The sequence below is a fragment of the Oncorhynchus tshawytscha genome, linkage group LG19, assembly GCF_018296145.1.
Source record: "Oncorhynchus tshawytscha isolate Ot180627B linkage group LG19, Otsh_v2.0, whole genome shotgun sequence".
Lineage (NCBI taxonomy): Eukaryota > Metazoa > Chordata > Actinopteri > Salmoniformes > Salmonidae > Oncorhynchus > Oncorhynchus tshawytscha.
The window spans coordinates 20,039,025-20,055,651 of NC_056447.1; the positions used below are offsets into that span (position 1 = coordinate 20,039,025).

Sequence of the window (16,627 nt, forward strand, 5' to 3'; positions counted from 1 at the left end):
TGCAACGCTTCATAGGCCTTCATCTCTATATCTTAGTTCCGGAAGGCCATTGCTTGGTTGGTGGTGAGTGTGTTTCCATGTCAATTCTCTACTTCTATATATCATAGTCAGTGGTTGTGATTGAGGCTGTTATTTGAGTGTTCAGAACCTGAGGTCCATGGATGACCTCCCATCTCCCTCAGCCTTAAACCCCTTGAGAAGCTGTCCCCTGATCACGGGGAGATGAGCGGGATATGATGTGGTGTGTTCTGTATGTGGGCAGTGCAGTGAGGGAATTATGCTGGTCAGATATACAGATCAGGAACTTTTAAATTTTACTGAGGCATTTGAAAACAGGTGGGAGAACCCATATGATTTGGTCGGGAAGTGTGTGTGTGTGTGTGTGTGTGTGTGTGTGTGTGTGTGTGTGTGTGTGTGTGTGTGTGTGTGTGTGTGTGTGTGTGTGTGTGTGTGTGTGAACGCACGTATGCATGTGTGCTCTCTCTCTCTGTGGGTGTATGGTGAGTGTGTGTGGTATGGGGCAGGTCTGAAAAAGTTCACAAAAGGTTTGAGGTCATCCGTTGTTAAAAATGGCTGATTATAAACCTTCTGACACTCATCCCCCTGGTTAGGGCTGATCCATTTAGCAGCCATCCCCCCTTTTCCCTAATCTCTCTCTGTCTGCATTCCCCCCCCTGGGCAGGTTCAACATGCCCCACGATGACAACCCCAAATGCAGGGAGGCAGGCATGAAGCACCAGTATCATGTCATGGCGCCCACCCTCAACTACGACACCAGCCCCTGGTCCTGGTCCAAATGTAGTCGCAAGTACATCACCGAGTTTCTGGAGTAGGTACCTCCCGCTCCATCCCTTTTTCTGCAATTTTGAAACACGATGTTCAGGATGCCATCATTCTCATAATGTACACATTTTCACAGATGTACAGATCCTTTTCACAGATATACTGTTCATTATGGGCCCTATTCAGACTTGAGATAAGTTGACTTAATATAGACAAAAAACGTTGACTTGAGTCCATGTTTTATTTACTTACTTCTGTGTTAAGTCTACTCAAGTCTGAATCTGGCCCTATGACTTTTAGAGATACATGAGCCACTGTAATAAAACGTTCTAATATCTTCCCTTTTCACTGGAAATGCAAGACAAAAGAAATAACACAAACAAAAAGTGTTTGTATTCTTGTGACTTAATCTGGTAAGCAACCTCTGCTACCTTCTCAGAGAGGGAGAATGTAGAGCAGCGTAAACTGTGTTATTGCTTGGTGTGAGACCGCATTTCCTGTTTGAAGCTGGAGTCTTCCTGGGGTGACCTGAGTGATTGATCCTCCCCCTGTTCCTCCTCTGTCTCTGCACTCAGGCAGAACCAGCTCTTGAGATGCTGGACAAACAGTCATTTAGTCGCTGGCGTGCTTTCCCCGCGAAAACGGTAACGCGGGGCAACGGCTCATTCAGCGGGCTCCAAAGCCAAGCGGTGGCCACCAACCTCTTCTGAAGGGCTTCCCTTTAAGATGGGAAATGTCAGTTATAATTAGATTTTCCCTGGACGTGACCCTTTGATCTCTCCTCCCGCTTTGTTGATTGTGAGGCTCCACAAAAGGCTGCCTTGTTGACGAGTTGCATCTTGGGAAGCGAGTGGACGCTCCCATGCGAACGCCTCCTGTCGAGGCTGTAAGGTTACGCTCCCGACGCGCCCGACGCGCCCCGCAACTGTGCTGCATAGTTTCCTACCAGCGGATGAATCCATCCACCCAGCTTTGAGTGTTTGAATTGAACCATTTTAAAAGCAAGAACAAGAAAACTCCTTTTCATTTTTTACTGCAGAATATTTTTGTCTAAATGTCAGCTGTGTTAAGCAGGCTGAGTGTTCAAGCACTCGATGTGTGAGCGAGAGATAAATGTCAATGACTGTGAGCAAAACTTTCCATGCTGCATGAAGAGACAAGCTGATTTGTTTAACAGTGGCCATATTTATAAACAGTTCTTTGTAGCTGTGAAGAGGAGTGTAGGGTTCAGTGTGGAGGAGCCTCGGTGCTGGGAAAGGCCCCTGAGAGCGAGGCCCACTGCTTTTGAAGTCTGCGTGGCTTCAACAATGATCTAAACGGTCCCTCCGTTGTCCAATAAGCTGGCCTGGTCAAGTACATCACTGTTTTGACTACTTATTCTTTTCTGAGAGCTCTCTAATGCAAAACAGTCTCATGTCAACTTAAAGATGGAGGAACACACTACCTCTCAATCCCTCTTCAGGAGCCAACCCCCCTCGTTCTTATATTTTTGTATTTGTAATAATGTGAACTCCCGTTGTGTGCACACCTGAGAGCTGAGTGGAAAGTATCTTCGGTGTTTGTGTTGTTATTTTGTGTAGACCGTGATATAAAGACACTATTCATTCCGCTCCTGGCAGCCCGCCAGCTGGTATAAGCCACTAAACTATAAAGATCCAATTCTAATCTCTCGGTGTTGCCACCCACTAATTGATGTGTACACCTGTGTGGAGACCACATAATCATTAATACAGGCCAAGGCTATCATTTTCCATTCCAATGCCAGGCGCACACGTTGGGAATTATCCTAACCTCACACAAACATCAGATGTCTCGCTAGTCGCTACCCAAAACAGTTAAAAGGTTTTCTCACGTTTTGGTAAAAAAGTGTATACAAAAATCCTCAATTAATTCAAAATGCGTCTTCTGTGGAAAATGATCTTTTGATGACTCATACTTTTCCAGTTATTTCAGTGTTACAATGGTAATGACTGTTGTACTGTCAGGTCCACAATTATTGGCACCCTTGATAAAGATGAGAAAAAATACTTTATAAAATAAACAATACAAATACTGAGCATTGTGGTATACAAAATAAAAGATTATTAATAAAATTGAATCTTCAATTCAATCTACAGGTTTTAAATGGGGTTCAAGGCCGGACTCTGAGATGGCCATTGCAAATGGTTGATTTTGTGGTCAATCATCTGTCCATAGCCCTGGTTCCAATCAAAGTGCCAATGCTGTTGAGCAAACTCAGGTATTTACATTTGTTGGTGGCACCTTAATTAGGGAGAACGGGCTTGTGGTAATGACTGGAGCAGAAGGAGTAGAATGGTATCAAATACAGGTGTTTGATGCCATTCCATTTGCTCTGTTACAGCCATTATTATGAGCCGTTCTCCCCTCAGCAGCCTCCTGTGGTCTCAATACTGGCTTTTCTCTGTCAACCCTTCCAAAGAGGCTATTGGCTTAGAGGTTTGGAGACTTGGTGACCCGAAGATGCGACAAAGTTCTGTAATACCCCAACTTTGGCCCTTGGTCTTTTCTTTGCCTCCTGATCCACCTTCCTCACTGTGCGTGGGGGCCGAGCTCCCTGCCAACCAGGATACCGACACAACACACACACACACACACACACACACACACACACACACACACACACACACACACACACACACACACACACACACACACACACACAGACACATACACACATACACACATACACACATACACACACACACATACACACACACTTTTACACTCATCATTGGCTGCTGCTACTCTGTTCTTTATTTGACTACTATGATGCCTAGTCACTTTACCCCGCCTTCATGTACATATCTACCTCAAATACCTAGTACGCCTGCACATTGATCTGGTACTGGTACAGGTACTTCCTGTATATAGCTCCATTCTTGTGTATTTTATTCCTTGTGTTACTATTTTTCTTTTTATAATAAAAAAAAAACTCTGCGTCGTTGGGAAGGGACTGTAAGCAAGCATTACACCCGTTGTATTCGGCGCATGTGACATATAAAATTAGATTTTTTACATTTGATTTGACAAGATATACTTGTGTCCAATACCAGGCAAGTTTGCCACTGTTTCGGTGGTTTTGAACTTCTTAATTGTTTCCCTAATAGTGGTAAGTGCTATATTTGTTTTTTAATGTATTATTTTGTACTTATTGCCTGATTTATGGAGGTCAACAACCATTTGTCTCTTTTCAGATTTGTCATGTGTTACCACATTTTAATACCCCAGTGAAACAGTAAACCATGGAAGGCCACAATACAGATCCTTCAACTGAGATTAACTTTTTTTAAAAGTGGAATATAAATGCATATTTTATTTAGATTGATTTTATTTTATAAGTATCTTCAGGGGCGCCAATCATTTTGACACCTATCTTTTTGAGAGAAAAAAGATATTAGTTGTTAAACCAAATCTCTCTCTCTCTCTGAATAATGGTATTCGTATAAAATAATATATCTCCCATTTATTTTTAGAATTGAAAATGGCTCAATACTTGTATTATTTATTTTATACAGTCTTTTTTGCTCATCTTTATCAAGGGTGCCATTTTGGCTGGCTGTATATCTCCCTATGAAAAGGGGAATCATCCCAGTACTGTTTGCATTGAGTTTAATCCAACTGTGCAACAGGGATGTGCTGTGTCATTCATACAATGCGTCAATCATCAATCTGACATATGAGCAGCCTCGTAGCGGCTAACAGCTCACAGGGAACTGTCTGCCTTTATGGAACTCATTAGAGAGCAGCTTATGACGAACTCTGAGAGATACCTATCAGTCATTTTCTCAATAAACTCACTTTTAAAAAGCCTCCCAATGTCTGCCACGTGTAGAACCGCTGTCGTTGCCAGAAGGGAGTCGTATCACCTGTCTCGGGCTCTGCTCAGTCCCCTAAAAAAACGGCGTGCCGAATCGAAAAATTGCTGCTTTTTCCCCTCTTATCCGTCCAGTTTTTAATCACAGGCCCATATGGTTTCTGGAGTTCTGATTAGACAATGACAACCTGGTGAAAGAAGCTTGAGTATGGGGCATCATCTCTTCTCATTCTTCTGGACTCAGAAGACAGATAGACAGACCACTGACCTTATAGCTTTAATATGTGGCGTCTCTCTCTCTCTCTCTCTCTGCTTCTCATGGCCCTGACGGACTGACTGACCCCGTCATAGCTTTCATCGTTTGTCTCTTCCCTTGCGCATTGGTAGGCAAACTCATTCCACCAAGCACTTGTAGTCTTTTCTGGCTACTAAACCAATGGTTTTTTACAGTGTGTGTGGAAATGAGGGAAAACCGAAACAGTATCACAAGATAAGCCCAGGTAATTACGGTCCTCCTCATATCAGCTGGTGGTGTACCGTAGTGTACACACACACACACACACACACACACACACACTGTAGTTTGTATGTAACAGGTGCCTGAGCTCAACACAGGGTACAAATTGTAAGAGAAGTGTCGACATGTCATGTAATTACACACATTATAGGCTACTCTGTTTCATCCCCAGTTTCTTTTCTGTTTTGTGTCGCAAAATAAACACAGAGGAAAGATCTTTTGAGGACGGGTTTACATTTGGTGAATGGCTGTTTGACTAGGTTTTGTGACCATGCTTTTAACATTGTCTAACGCTTAGTGCTTCATTCAGTGTTTTGGGTAAATAGCCCTGCATGCAGTACATTTTATCCAGCTGTGCTCTGTTGTCTTTTTGTGTTGCTGTAGGGGTAGGGTGTGGCTGACACACAATCTATCATTATAATAGTTCTGGTGAACTAGCCTGATTTATGCTAACTCAATGAAGGTACTTCAAATCCTCTGGGTTTTTCTTTTTGTGCACAGAGAAATGTCTGTTAAATAAACATGTGGTTGGGACTTTGTGTCTGTATGGAAATGCAGCTTTATTCCCTCTGTGTGATGGGGCCTGCCTCCGGTTTGATGGTGACGGCGTTAGCTAATGTATCAGGTCACTGAGGGGAAGTGGTGTCAGTTTCACTGTTAGGTAACACCACACACCAGAGCAGACCACCCACATGGGACAAGGTGCTGTGTGCATCTGAATATCATCACTCCTGGAGATGTTTGACTTCCAATTCTAAATGTCAAAGAAATGACACGGCGCCTACTTTCTCTCATACGACTATCGTATGCATCTTGACAGGAAGCTCTTGGTGTGAGGATGCAGGAAGCAGAGCAGGAACACCCGGATCACCTTAATACACCTTTTACACATGTTTATTTCCTGTTTGTGAATGTGTGTGTGTGTGTGCGTGTTGCCTTCCACCTTTCAGCACAGGGTATGGAGAGTGCCTATTGGACGAGCCAGTGAGCAGAACGTACGAGCTGCCCAACCACCTCCCTGGTCAGGTTTACAACGCCAACCGGCAGTGTGAGCTCATGTTTGGCCCCGGCTCCATGGTCTGCCCTTACATGGTGAGCCAGGTTGCATTCCGTTCCTCTCAACCAAGTGTCTCTCAGGGTGGCACCCAATTCCCTATGGGTGTAGGCAATTCCATAGGGCTTTGGTCAAAAGTAGTGCATTATATAGGGAATAGGGTGCCATTTGGGATGTGCGCTTAATCCATCTATTATCTACAGAAAAAGTGTGCCCTCAAACAAACGCCCTTGGAGAAGGATGTTATATGCTTCTAAGGTTCTAATGTGTCTTGTCTGTGATAAGGTGCTGAGATGATGAAGTCATAACGTTACATAGACAACACTGTAGGGCCCAGTCAGTGTTTTTCATGAGCTGTCTGTATGACGGACAGCTTTGGTGGTTTCATGAGACAATTGGCTTTGTTCAGGTTTAACAGACTGCTGGGAGGCAGGTTGGTTTCCTTCAGAGCAGCACACGTTCTCATGTTGAACATCCGGCGGGAATGAAGAAATGGTTCTCTTGCCGGTCACTTACCCTGTAGGCTCGGCCCGCTCTCGTCTGGTTGGAGACTTCTGGTGTCATGGGTAGCTAATCTATAGTGACAGTAACAGCTGCCCAGGTGGCAAGTCTGTTACACATTTCACTGGTAGAGTACAGGTCTCCTGTCTCCTGTCTGACTGTCAATATTAGGGATTTATAGTTTAGTGTTAAACAGCTGAATGATTCTCATGCAGTGGGCAGTGGGATTTTGCAACAAGTGTTTAATTCTTCCTTCCTCACTGTCTCTCCCATTATCTCTCCAACGTGTCTCTCTCTTCACCCTTTCCCCTGCATGTTTCTCTCTCTCCTGCATGTATTTTTGTCCCCCTACCCCCCTCTCTCTCTCTCCACACAGAAACAATGCAAGAGGCTTTGGTGTACGAGTGCTGAGGGGGACCATAAAGGGTGTCGGACACAGCACATGCCCTTGGCTGATGGGACAGACTGTGGACATGGAATGGTAGGACAGAATGTTGTATTTCTTGCGTTGGATCGAGTAATGAAGTTTAAATGGAGGGTAGGATGACAAACAAGGTGTATTATCTACTGCAGTATTACTGTCATACCACTGTTCATGTTTTGCATTTATGTTATCAAGGAGCATATTTCAAATGAAACATTCAGCGAGTAACCTGAAGCTTGAACCGTGCTCTGAGGCCCCTACATTCATTAAACCTCATGTTCTCACCGCCTTGGGAGACTATGCTAATTAGCACTGTGGCAGGGGTGGTGGTGGGTACATAGTGAAAGGTACTGAGGAAGGTGATCAGGGAAAGAAGAGTAAGACAGGGCTGGAGGAGAAGGAGAGGTGAAATCGTTGGGGAGAGGGGGGTAGAGAGGGGTTAGATGGGCTGGAGGAATCAGGTTGGCGTTTTTCATCATAAATCTTGTTCTGGAGACTGCTCTGTAAAGTGTTCCCTAGCTAGCACAGTCATAAGTCATAAAATCTCATTTTAAACATAACCTTAACCCTAACCTTAACCACACTGCTAACCCTAATCCTAACCTTAAATTAAGATGATATGAGGCTGGGGGAATGGGGGATGATATGGGGCTGGGGGAATGGGGGATGATATGGGGCTGGAGGAATGGGGGATGATAATGGAGCTGGAGGAATGGGGGATGATATGGGGCTGGAGGAATGGGGGGATGATATGGGGCTGGGGGAATGGGGGGATGATATGGGGCTGGGGGATGGGGGATGATATGGGGCTGGGGGAATGGGGGATGATATGGGGCTGGAGGAATGGGGGATGATATGGGGCTGGAGGAATGGGGGGTGATATGGGGCTGGAGGAATGGGGGATGATGTGGGGCTGGGGAAATGGGGGATGATGTGGGACTGGGGGAATGGGGGGATGATATGGGGCTGGGGAATGGGGGATGATATGGGGCTGGAGGAATGGGGTATGATATGGGGCTGGGGGAATGGGGGGATGATATGGGGCTGTGGAGAAGAGAGGAGGGTGAGATGGTGTTTGGTCAAAGATTGAAAAGAGGGGACATGGAGATAGAGGAAGAGAAAGGGAGGGCAGCAGTAGAGATGAAGGCTCGGGCACTTTGAAAGGAGATGCCGCCCGCCGTTCACAGTTGAGTCACCAAGTTGTGAACCCGTAACCCTAAAACCTCTTTAAAAGGCAGGTAAGTGGGTCAGTGGACAGGCCATAACAGAGCCCAAGGCTGAGGCCATGCAGCTCTACACTCCCTCCACTCTGCTCAGCTCTGTTCTGCTCAGCTCAGCTCACACAATAGACCTCACATCAATGATTCCAAAAAGGAGGAGAGGAAAGAGGAGGAGGGAAAGGAGGGAGAGGTGGGCTAGGGGTGAGTGGTGGTGGTGGGGTGAGAAGGAGAGGACCTTATCTTCTAGTTAACTCTCTTCCCCCCCTACTGTAAAACGTGAAATTTAAGCAAGCGTAAATATCTTACATTAATTTACTTAAAGGGATACTTTGGGATTTTAGCAATGAGGCCCTTTATCTACTTTAGCTATTTTAACCTAAAAACAAAGGCTAAATACAAGCAATTTATTTAATTTCAAGATATTTTATCTTTTTCAATATCTTGAAAAATATATTGGTAAAAAAATAAGGTAAATTAAGGTACAAAAATCTTGAGAAATTTCTTGAAATATGATCAATTACTTGTATTAAATCTTTTTGGGGTTAAAATAAGCTAAATTAATTAATCAAGTAATTTATCTTATGTCAAGAAATGTCTCAAGATTTTTTACCGTAAGTTAAAGTATCTTGAAAAATACCTTGAAATAAGATAAATTACTTGGATTGAGAATTTTTTTTGTTAAAATAAGCAAAATGATTCGCCAGTGACGTTAGATACTTTACCTTGGTAAGAAAAAACAATAATTAGCACTCTATATCAAATATATTGAGTGTGTTCCCATGTAAGCAATATGTTCCACAATCTCTGTATTTTTTCCCCCTGTGCCATCCTGTTAAGGCTTGGATTACTATACTTAAATGAAGATAAATTAACTTGGGATGGCTAACAAACATCTTAATCCAACCAAAACAGCTGCAGTATAATGTAACTGTCGTGGGATATCAACTCTAAACACCTATGTGTGTCATTAACTGTGTTGGATTGTGGGAAACTGTCATGAGAAGATTTGATCACACCCGATTGATTGCCATGACGACCTGTATGTGTGTGTGTATATATATATATATATATCCTTTATCTTCTGTTTTATAACCTTAATACTTATGTGTTTACAACATAACATACTATGGAAAATGACTTATCCCAGAGGTCAATTGCCATCAATCCTGTTTAATCTATCTAATATAAATTGAAGAACGATCTGGCCTTAATGGCCATGTACTCTTATAATCACAGCCAGAAGAGGACTGGCCACTCTTCAGAGCCTGGTTCCTCTCTAGGTTTCCTAGGTTCTTGCCTTTTCTGCAACTGCAGTGCTTCCTCTTGGTGGATTTTGACTGGGTATCTGTATAGCACTTTGTGAGAACTCCTGATGTAAAATGGCATTTATAAAATCCGATTGATTGATTGAGAAATTCTGGCTTGTTCCCAGAGTATCCACAATAGTATCCTACTGCATAACAGGTCTGTCTTTGGGACACACTCAAGTACAGTATTTTCGCTTCATGCACTTTAAATGCTTAAAAAAAGAACACAAAGGGTTTTTTTCAGCCATTTTTCGTCTCTTTGGTGCCACCACCTTTTGTATGATGCTGAGGGCTTGGTGTCATCTCCAGATGGGGGTGCTTTGAAGTGGGGGAAGTTGAAAGAGAGGGGGCATCCCATTCCAGCACTCACCTGCTTCTACTAGAGCCTTTTATGTGGAGAGTGTCATTCTGCATTGTTCTGTGTGCATTTGTATGTGCATGTGTGGGGTGTGTATGTTTCTGTATCATATTCACTTCCCCTCTCTCTCTCTCTCTCTCTCTCTCTCTCTCTCTCTCTATCTATTTCTCTCTCTCTATCTATTTCTCTCTCTCTCTATCTCTTTCCCTCTGTCTATCTCTCTCTCTTTCTCTCTTTGTCTATCTCTCTCTCTCCCTGTCTCTCTCTCTCTCTGTCTCACTCTCTCTCTCTGTCTCTCTCTCTCTCTCTCTCTCTGTCTCTCTCTCTCTCTGTCTCTCTCTCTCTCTCTCTCTCTCTCTGTCTCTCTCTCTCTCTCTTGTCTCTCTCTCTCTGTCTCTCTCTCTATCTCTGTCTCTCTCTCTCTGTCTCTCTCGCTCTCTCTTTGTCTCTCTCTCTCTCACTCCCTCTATCAATTAAATTCATTTCAATTCAAGGGCTTTATTGGCATGAGAAAGATATGTTAACATTGCCAACGCAAATGAAGTAGATAATATACAAAAGTGAAATAAACAATAAAAATGAACAGTAAACATTACACTCACAGAAGTTCCAAAATAATAAAGACATTACAAATGTCATATTATGTACAGTTGAAGTTGGAAGTTTACATATAATTTAGCCAAATACATTTAAACTCAGTTTTTCACAATTCCTGACATTTAATCCTAGTAAAACTTCCCTGTCTTAGTTCAGTTAGGATCACCACTTTATTTTAAGAATGTGAAATGTCAGAATAATAGTAGAGAGAATGATTTATTTCAGCTTTTAGTTCTTTCATTTACATTCCCATTGGGTCAGAAGTTTACATACACTCAATTAGTATTTGGTAGCATTGCTTTCAAATTGTTTAACTTGGGTCAAACGTTTCAGGTCGCCTTTCCACAAGCTTCCCATTTTGGAATTTTGGAACCATTCCTCCTGACAGAGCCGGTGTAAATGAGTCAGGTTTGTAGGCCTCCTTGCTCACACACGCTTTTTCAGTTCTGCCCACACATTTTCTATAGGATTGAGGTCAGGGCTTTGTGATGGCCACTCCAAAACCTTGACTTCGTTGTCCTTAAGCCATGTTGCCACAACTTTGGAAGTATGCTTGGGGTCATTGTCCATTTGGAAGACCCATTTGCGACCTGACTGATGACTTGAGATGTTGCTTCAATATATCCACATAATTTTCCTACCTCATGTGGCCATCTATTTTGTGAAGTGCACCAGTCCCTCCTGCAGCAAAGCACCCCCACAACATGATGCTGCCACCCCCGTGCTTCACGGTTGGGATGGTGTTCTTCGGCTTCCAAGCATTCCCCTTTTTCCTCCAAACATAATGATGGTAATAATGGCCAAACAGTTCTATTTTTGTTTCATCAGATCAGAGGACATTTCTCCAAAAAGTCGGATCTTTGTCCCCATGTGCAGTTGCAAACCGTAGTCTGGCTTTTTTGGGGCGGTTTTGGAGCAGTGGCTTCTTCCTTGCTGGGCGGCCTTTCAGGTTATGTCGATATAGGACTTGCTTTACTGTGGATATAGATACTTTTGTACCTGTTTCCTCCAGCATCTTCACAAGGTCCTTTGCTGTTGTTCTGGGATTGATTTGCACTTTTCGCACCAAAGTACGTTGATCTCTAGGAGACAGAACACGTCTCTTTCCTGAGCAGTATGATGTTTGCGTGGTCCCATGGCGTTTATACTTGCGTACTATTGTTTGTACAGATGAACGTGGTACCTTCAGGCGTATGGAAATTGCTCCCAAGGATGAACCAGACTTGTGGAGGTCTATGATTGTTTTTCTGAGTTCTTGGCTGATTTCTTTTGATTTTCCCATGATGTCAAGCAAAGAGGCACTGAGTTTGAAGGTAGGCCTTGAAATGCATCCACAGGTATACCTCCAATTGACTCAAATTATGTCAATTAGCCTATCAGAAGCTTCTAAAGCCATGATATCATTTTCTGGAATTTTCCAAGCTGTTTAAAGGTACAGTCAACTTAGTGTATGTAAACTTCTGACCCACTGGAATTGTGATACAGTGAATTACAAGTGAAATAATCTGTCTGTAAACAATTGTTGGAAAAATTAATTTGTGTCATGCACAAAGTAAATGTCCTAACCGACTTTCCAAAACTATAGTTTGTTAACATTCCATTTCTGGAGTGGTTGAAAAATGAGTTTTAATGACTCCAACCTAAATGTATGTAAACTTCAGACTTCAACTGTATACATACAGTGTTGTAACGATGTGCAAATGGTTAAAGTACATAAAGAAAAATAAATGAGCATACATATTGGTCTCTCTCTGTCTCACTTAGACTCATCCTACTCACCTTTACTATCTCCTGGTCTTTCATTCCATAGATAGAGGGTATCTATGACCTCTCTGTCTCTCACTCTCTATGACCTCTCTGTCTCTCCCTCTCTATGACCTCTCGGTCTCTCCCTCACTATGACCTCTCTGTCTCTCCCTCTCTGTCTCTCCCTCTCTGACCTCTCTGTCTCTCCCTCTCTGACCTCTCTGTCTCTCTCTCTATGACCTCTCTGTCTCTCCCTCTCTGTCTCTCTATGACCTCTCTGTCTCTCCCTCTCTGACCTCTCTGTCTCTCCCTCTCTATGACCTCTCTGTCTCTCCCTCTCTATGACCTTTCTGTCTCTCCCTCTCTATGACCTCTCTGTCTCTCCCTCTCTATGACCTCTCTGTCTCTCCCTCTCTGTCTCTCCCTCTCTCTCTCTCCCTCTCTATGACCTCTCTGTCTCTCCCTCTCTGTGACCTCTCTGTCTCTCCCTCTCTATGACCCCTCTGTCTCTCCCTCTCTATGACCTCTCTGTCTCTCCCTCTCTATGACCTCTCTGTCTCTCCCTCTCTATGACCTCTCTGTCTCTCCTCTCTATGACCTCTCTGTCTCTGTCTCTCTATGACCTCTCTGTCTCTGTCTCTCTATGACCTCTCTGTCTCTCCCTCTCTATGACCTCTCTGTCTCTCCTCTCTCTCTCTCTATGACCTCTCTGTCTCTGTCTCTCTATGACCTCTCTGTCTCTCCCTCTCTATGACCTCTCTGTCTCTCTCTCTCTATGACCTCTCTGTCTCTGTCTCTCTATGACCTCTCTGTCTCTGTCTCTCTATGACCTCTCTGTCTCTCCTCTCTATGACCTCTCTGTCTCTCCCTCTCTGACCTGACCTCTCTGTCTCTCCCTCTCTGTCTCTCTATGACCTCTCTGTCTCTCCCTCTCTGACCTCTCTGTCTCTCCCTCTCTATGACCTCTCTGTCTCTCCCTCTCCTTTCTGTCTCTCCCTCTCTATGACCTCTCTGTCTCTCCCTCTCTATGACCTCTCTGTCTCTCCCTCTCTGTCTCTCCCTCTCTCTCTCTCCCTCTCTATGACCTCTGTCTCTCCCTCTCTGTGACCTCTCTGTCTCTCCCTCTCTATGACCCCTCTGTCTCTCCCTCTCTATGACCTCTCTGTCTCTCCCTCTCTATGACCTCTCTGTCTCTCCCTCTCTATGACCTCTCTGTCTCTCTCTCTCTATGACCTCTCTGTCTCTGTCTCTCTATGACCTCTCTGTCTCTGTCTCTCTATGACCTCTCTGTCTCTCCCTCTCTATGACCTCTCTGTCTCTCTCTCTCTCTCTATGACCTCTCTGTCTCTGTCTCTCTATGACCTCTCTGTCTCTCCCTCTCTATGACCACTCTGTCTCTCCCTCTCTATGACCTCTCTGTCTCTCCCTCTCTATGACCTCTCTGTCTCTCTCTCTCGGGCTCATGGGGTTTGGATTTAGGGGTCTGTGGGTTAGGGGATGGGTTGAATCCTGAGCCTGTTCTGGGGCACCTGGCTCTGAGGTGTGAGAGGGCCCCTGGTGATGGAGGTTTTAAGTCTGGGAAATAGTGAGGGCCTGATTGGGGAAATGCAGCAGGTATTGTCTTATTAACCAGAACTGATTCTTTTACTGGCATTTCTGAACCTAACATTAGGCCCGACCTGATGTGTAATTTAAACCACTCAAAGGAAACATAGTCTCTCATAAATATTTACCTCAATGTGTTCCAAAAAGACCTGAAAAATGTATGAATGCTTGTCAACACTTTTTTCTCCAAATTAGATCTCCTCCAAGGTGAAACGTATTAAATTCAACAAATCATAATAATGTGGCCTCTAAGTAAATGAGGCCAGCTTGCAAGTCTTCTAAATAGGATGTGAAAAAAAATATGCGTTTGTGTACATCAGTAAGGAACTGGGGCACTGAGCTCATGTTGTGCTCTCTAGTATGCTCTCTCTCGCTCTCCTCCCTCTCGCTTTCTCTCCAAACACTCTGTCTTTCTCTCCCGCTCCCTCCTTCCCTCCCTCCCTCTCTCACTATGTTCTCTGTGCGCGGCAGTCCCTCTCCTCTTGTTGGGCGCTGGAGTGAGTAATGTGGTCATGTGACCCTTGGCGGTGCTTCTGTCATCTGGCCCAGTGGGCCGTGTGTTAACAAGGGCAGCCCATCACTTGTCTATAAATACCGCCACCATCCTCCTCCTCCTCCTCGCATCTTCTTCAAAAGGGCCCTGCCTGTGTGTGTAGCTCTGGGGCCAACCAGCGCGTTCAATCAGGGCATGTCAGCCCAAAGGCAGGCCCTCACTTTGTAGAGAACAGCCTTCCCTCCCTCACTGCCTCTCTTCTCACCACGCAGGGCAGGCAGCCTCACAGTAGCTTGGTGGGTGGCGAGAAGAATGCAGCCCTGACTTGAATGAAGCAAATGTGCTGTTGTTGTTGCCCACCAGTTATCAAGCACCTTACCCAGTGTTTAGGCCTGAGTGTGTGACTGAAAGAAAACTCTGTTGAAGTTTTCTTTTGTGGGTTTTGTTCTGCTTGTTGCGGCAGATGGAAATTTCAATTGTGTTTAATTTCAAGACCGTCAATTCTTTTGAGTTCTGCATTTTAGTTGAACTATACCGCTTCCGGACTTCTTTCCGAAAGGTTGTTTTGAACGACTTGTGTCAAAGAGCCAGAGAGGAAATCCTAGTTGTATTATTCCAATCAGAACATTCCTCATAGCTGCAAGCTGCTCTCCTCTCATTTCAGCCAATTAGAGAGCAATAGTGAGGTCTTGAAAAGCAGAGCCAGGCTCAGGCAGAATAGAATGTGTTGGCTGAGGTCGGGGAGTGTTGGCTCGGCCCCCTGGCAGCCAAACACGCTAGTGTCGTACGACGCTGCCTGTGAGCTCAGGCTCTGGAATCTCTGACTCGTATCAATATCACTCTCTGCTAATCTCTGGGATTTTTTCCACTTCCCATCATCACAGACCTATTGCTTTGGCTGAACAAGTGGATTGTTGTTTTGCTAGCTCTCTCCATCATGTCATTTCTATGTATAATATTGTACGGTAGGGATGGAAACTTTATGGCGACAGAGGATGGATTTCATTTTGATTGGATAACAGGAGGTTGCTACATGACTGAGACAAATTAGGATATACTATGTCCTTCTTCACAATGGATGGTTTTTTAAGCTGTATACAACATATATTTTCTTCCTGTCTAACTTTCCGATTTGAATCCACATATACAGACAATTTAATACCTTAACATGAACATTATGAAGCAAAGAACTATGGAATAGTCCAGAGATATGTACCTGAAGAGGAAGAGGTAGCCTAATTTGACCCTAGGTTGAAGAAACCCAGGTTAGGACAACCTAATAATTCATTGGGGAAGCTTTTGAAAATTAACAGATTCATGGGACCAGCGCCGATGCTAACTAGCATCGCTAGTCCCATTTCTTAGAATTCTTCCGCATTTATGCAGTAAGTTGTGGGATATTAGAATCCTCTTGTCTTAACCTTTGTTATCTTCAGCTTAGGTTTGAGTCTGTCTATGTGAAATGAGAGAGGAACAAACACCAAAGGTAAAAGTATCGGTACATGTGAATGGAACAGCTTATGGGGCAAAAGCACTCATTCACACGAATGATAACCTTCCACTGCTGCGTAGAGAGGATGGAGTGAGGGGTTGAGGGGGTGGTTCTCAGCTTGTGGTTGCATCATCCCTCTAAGCCCCAATCTCACCTCTTTGAGTACAAGGAAGAGAGGAGATACTGTTTCCCATGATGGTTCACATCTCTCCACAAGGTTATTTTTTGTTGTTCAACAATATGCGTACCCCGAACATAAGACCACTATTGGAAATACCAAACACGGCGCCACTGTCCGCCACACGATCGTTGTTATTGTTTTTGTTTTGTTGACGAAGCAGCACTGCAAAAACAAATTTCGGACCTAGATTTTTTTTGTATTGTATTGAAATAATGAAGTTGAAATTATTAATTAATTAATTAATTACAGCCTCATTCTAAAATTATTATTATAAAAAAAATATCCTCCGCAATCTACACACAATACCCCATAATGACAAAGTGAAAACAGTTTTTTAGAAATGTAAGCAAATTTATTAAAATTAATAACAGAAATACCTTATTTACATAAGTATTCAGACCGTTTCTTATGAGACTCGAAATTGAGCTCAGGTGCATCCTGTTTCCATTGATCATCCTTGAGATGTTTCTACATCTTGATTGGAGTCCACCTGTGGTAAATTCAATTGATTGGA

General features: G+C 43.8%; 1 protein-coding gene across 3 annotated transcripts in view; it reads left to right on the forward strand.

The window, feature by feature from the left end:
• Positions 1–16,627, forward strand: part of LOC112219217 (A disintegrin and metalloproteinase with thrombospondin motifs 20-like) — a 127,608-nt gene that overhangs the window by 39,954 nt on the left and 71,027 nt on the right. For all 3 annotated transcript variants that reach the window (XM_042301440.1, XM_042301441.1, XM_042301442.1), the window contains 3 exons: positions 683–829; positions 6,086–6,227; positions 7,067–7,171. In XM_042301440.1, coding sequence (XP_042157374.1) covers positions 683–829; positions 6,086–6,227; positions 7,067–7,171 — 394 coding nt within the window. The remainder of the gene's footprint in view (positions 1–682; positions 830–6,085; positions 6,228–7,066; positions 7,172–16,627) is intronic.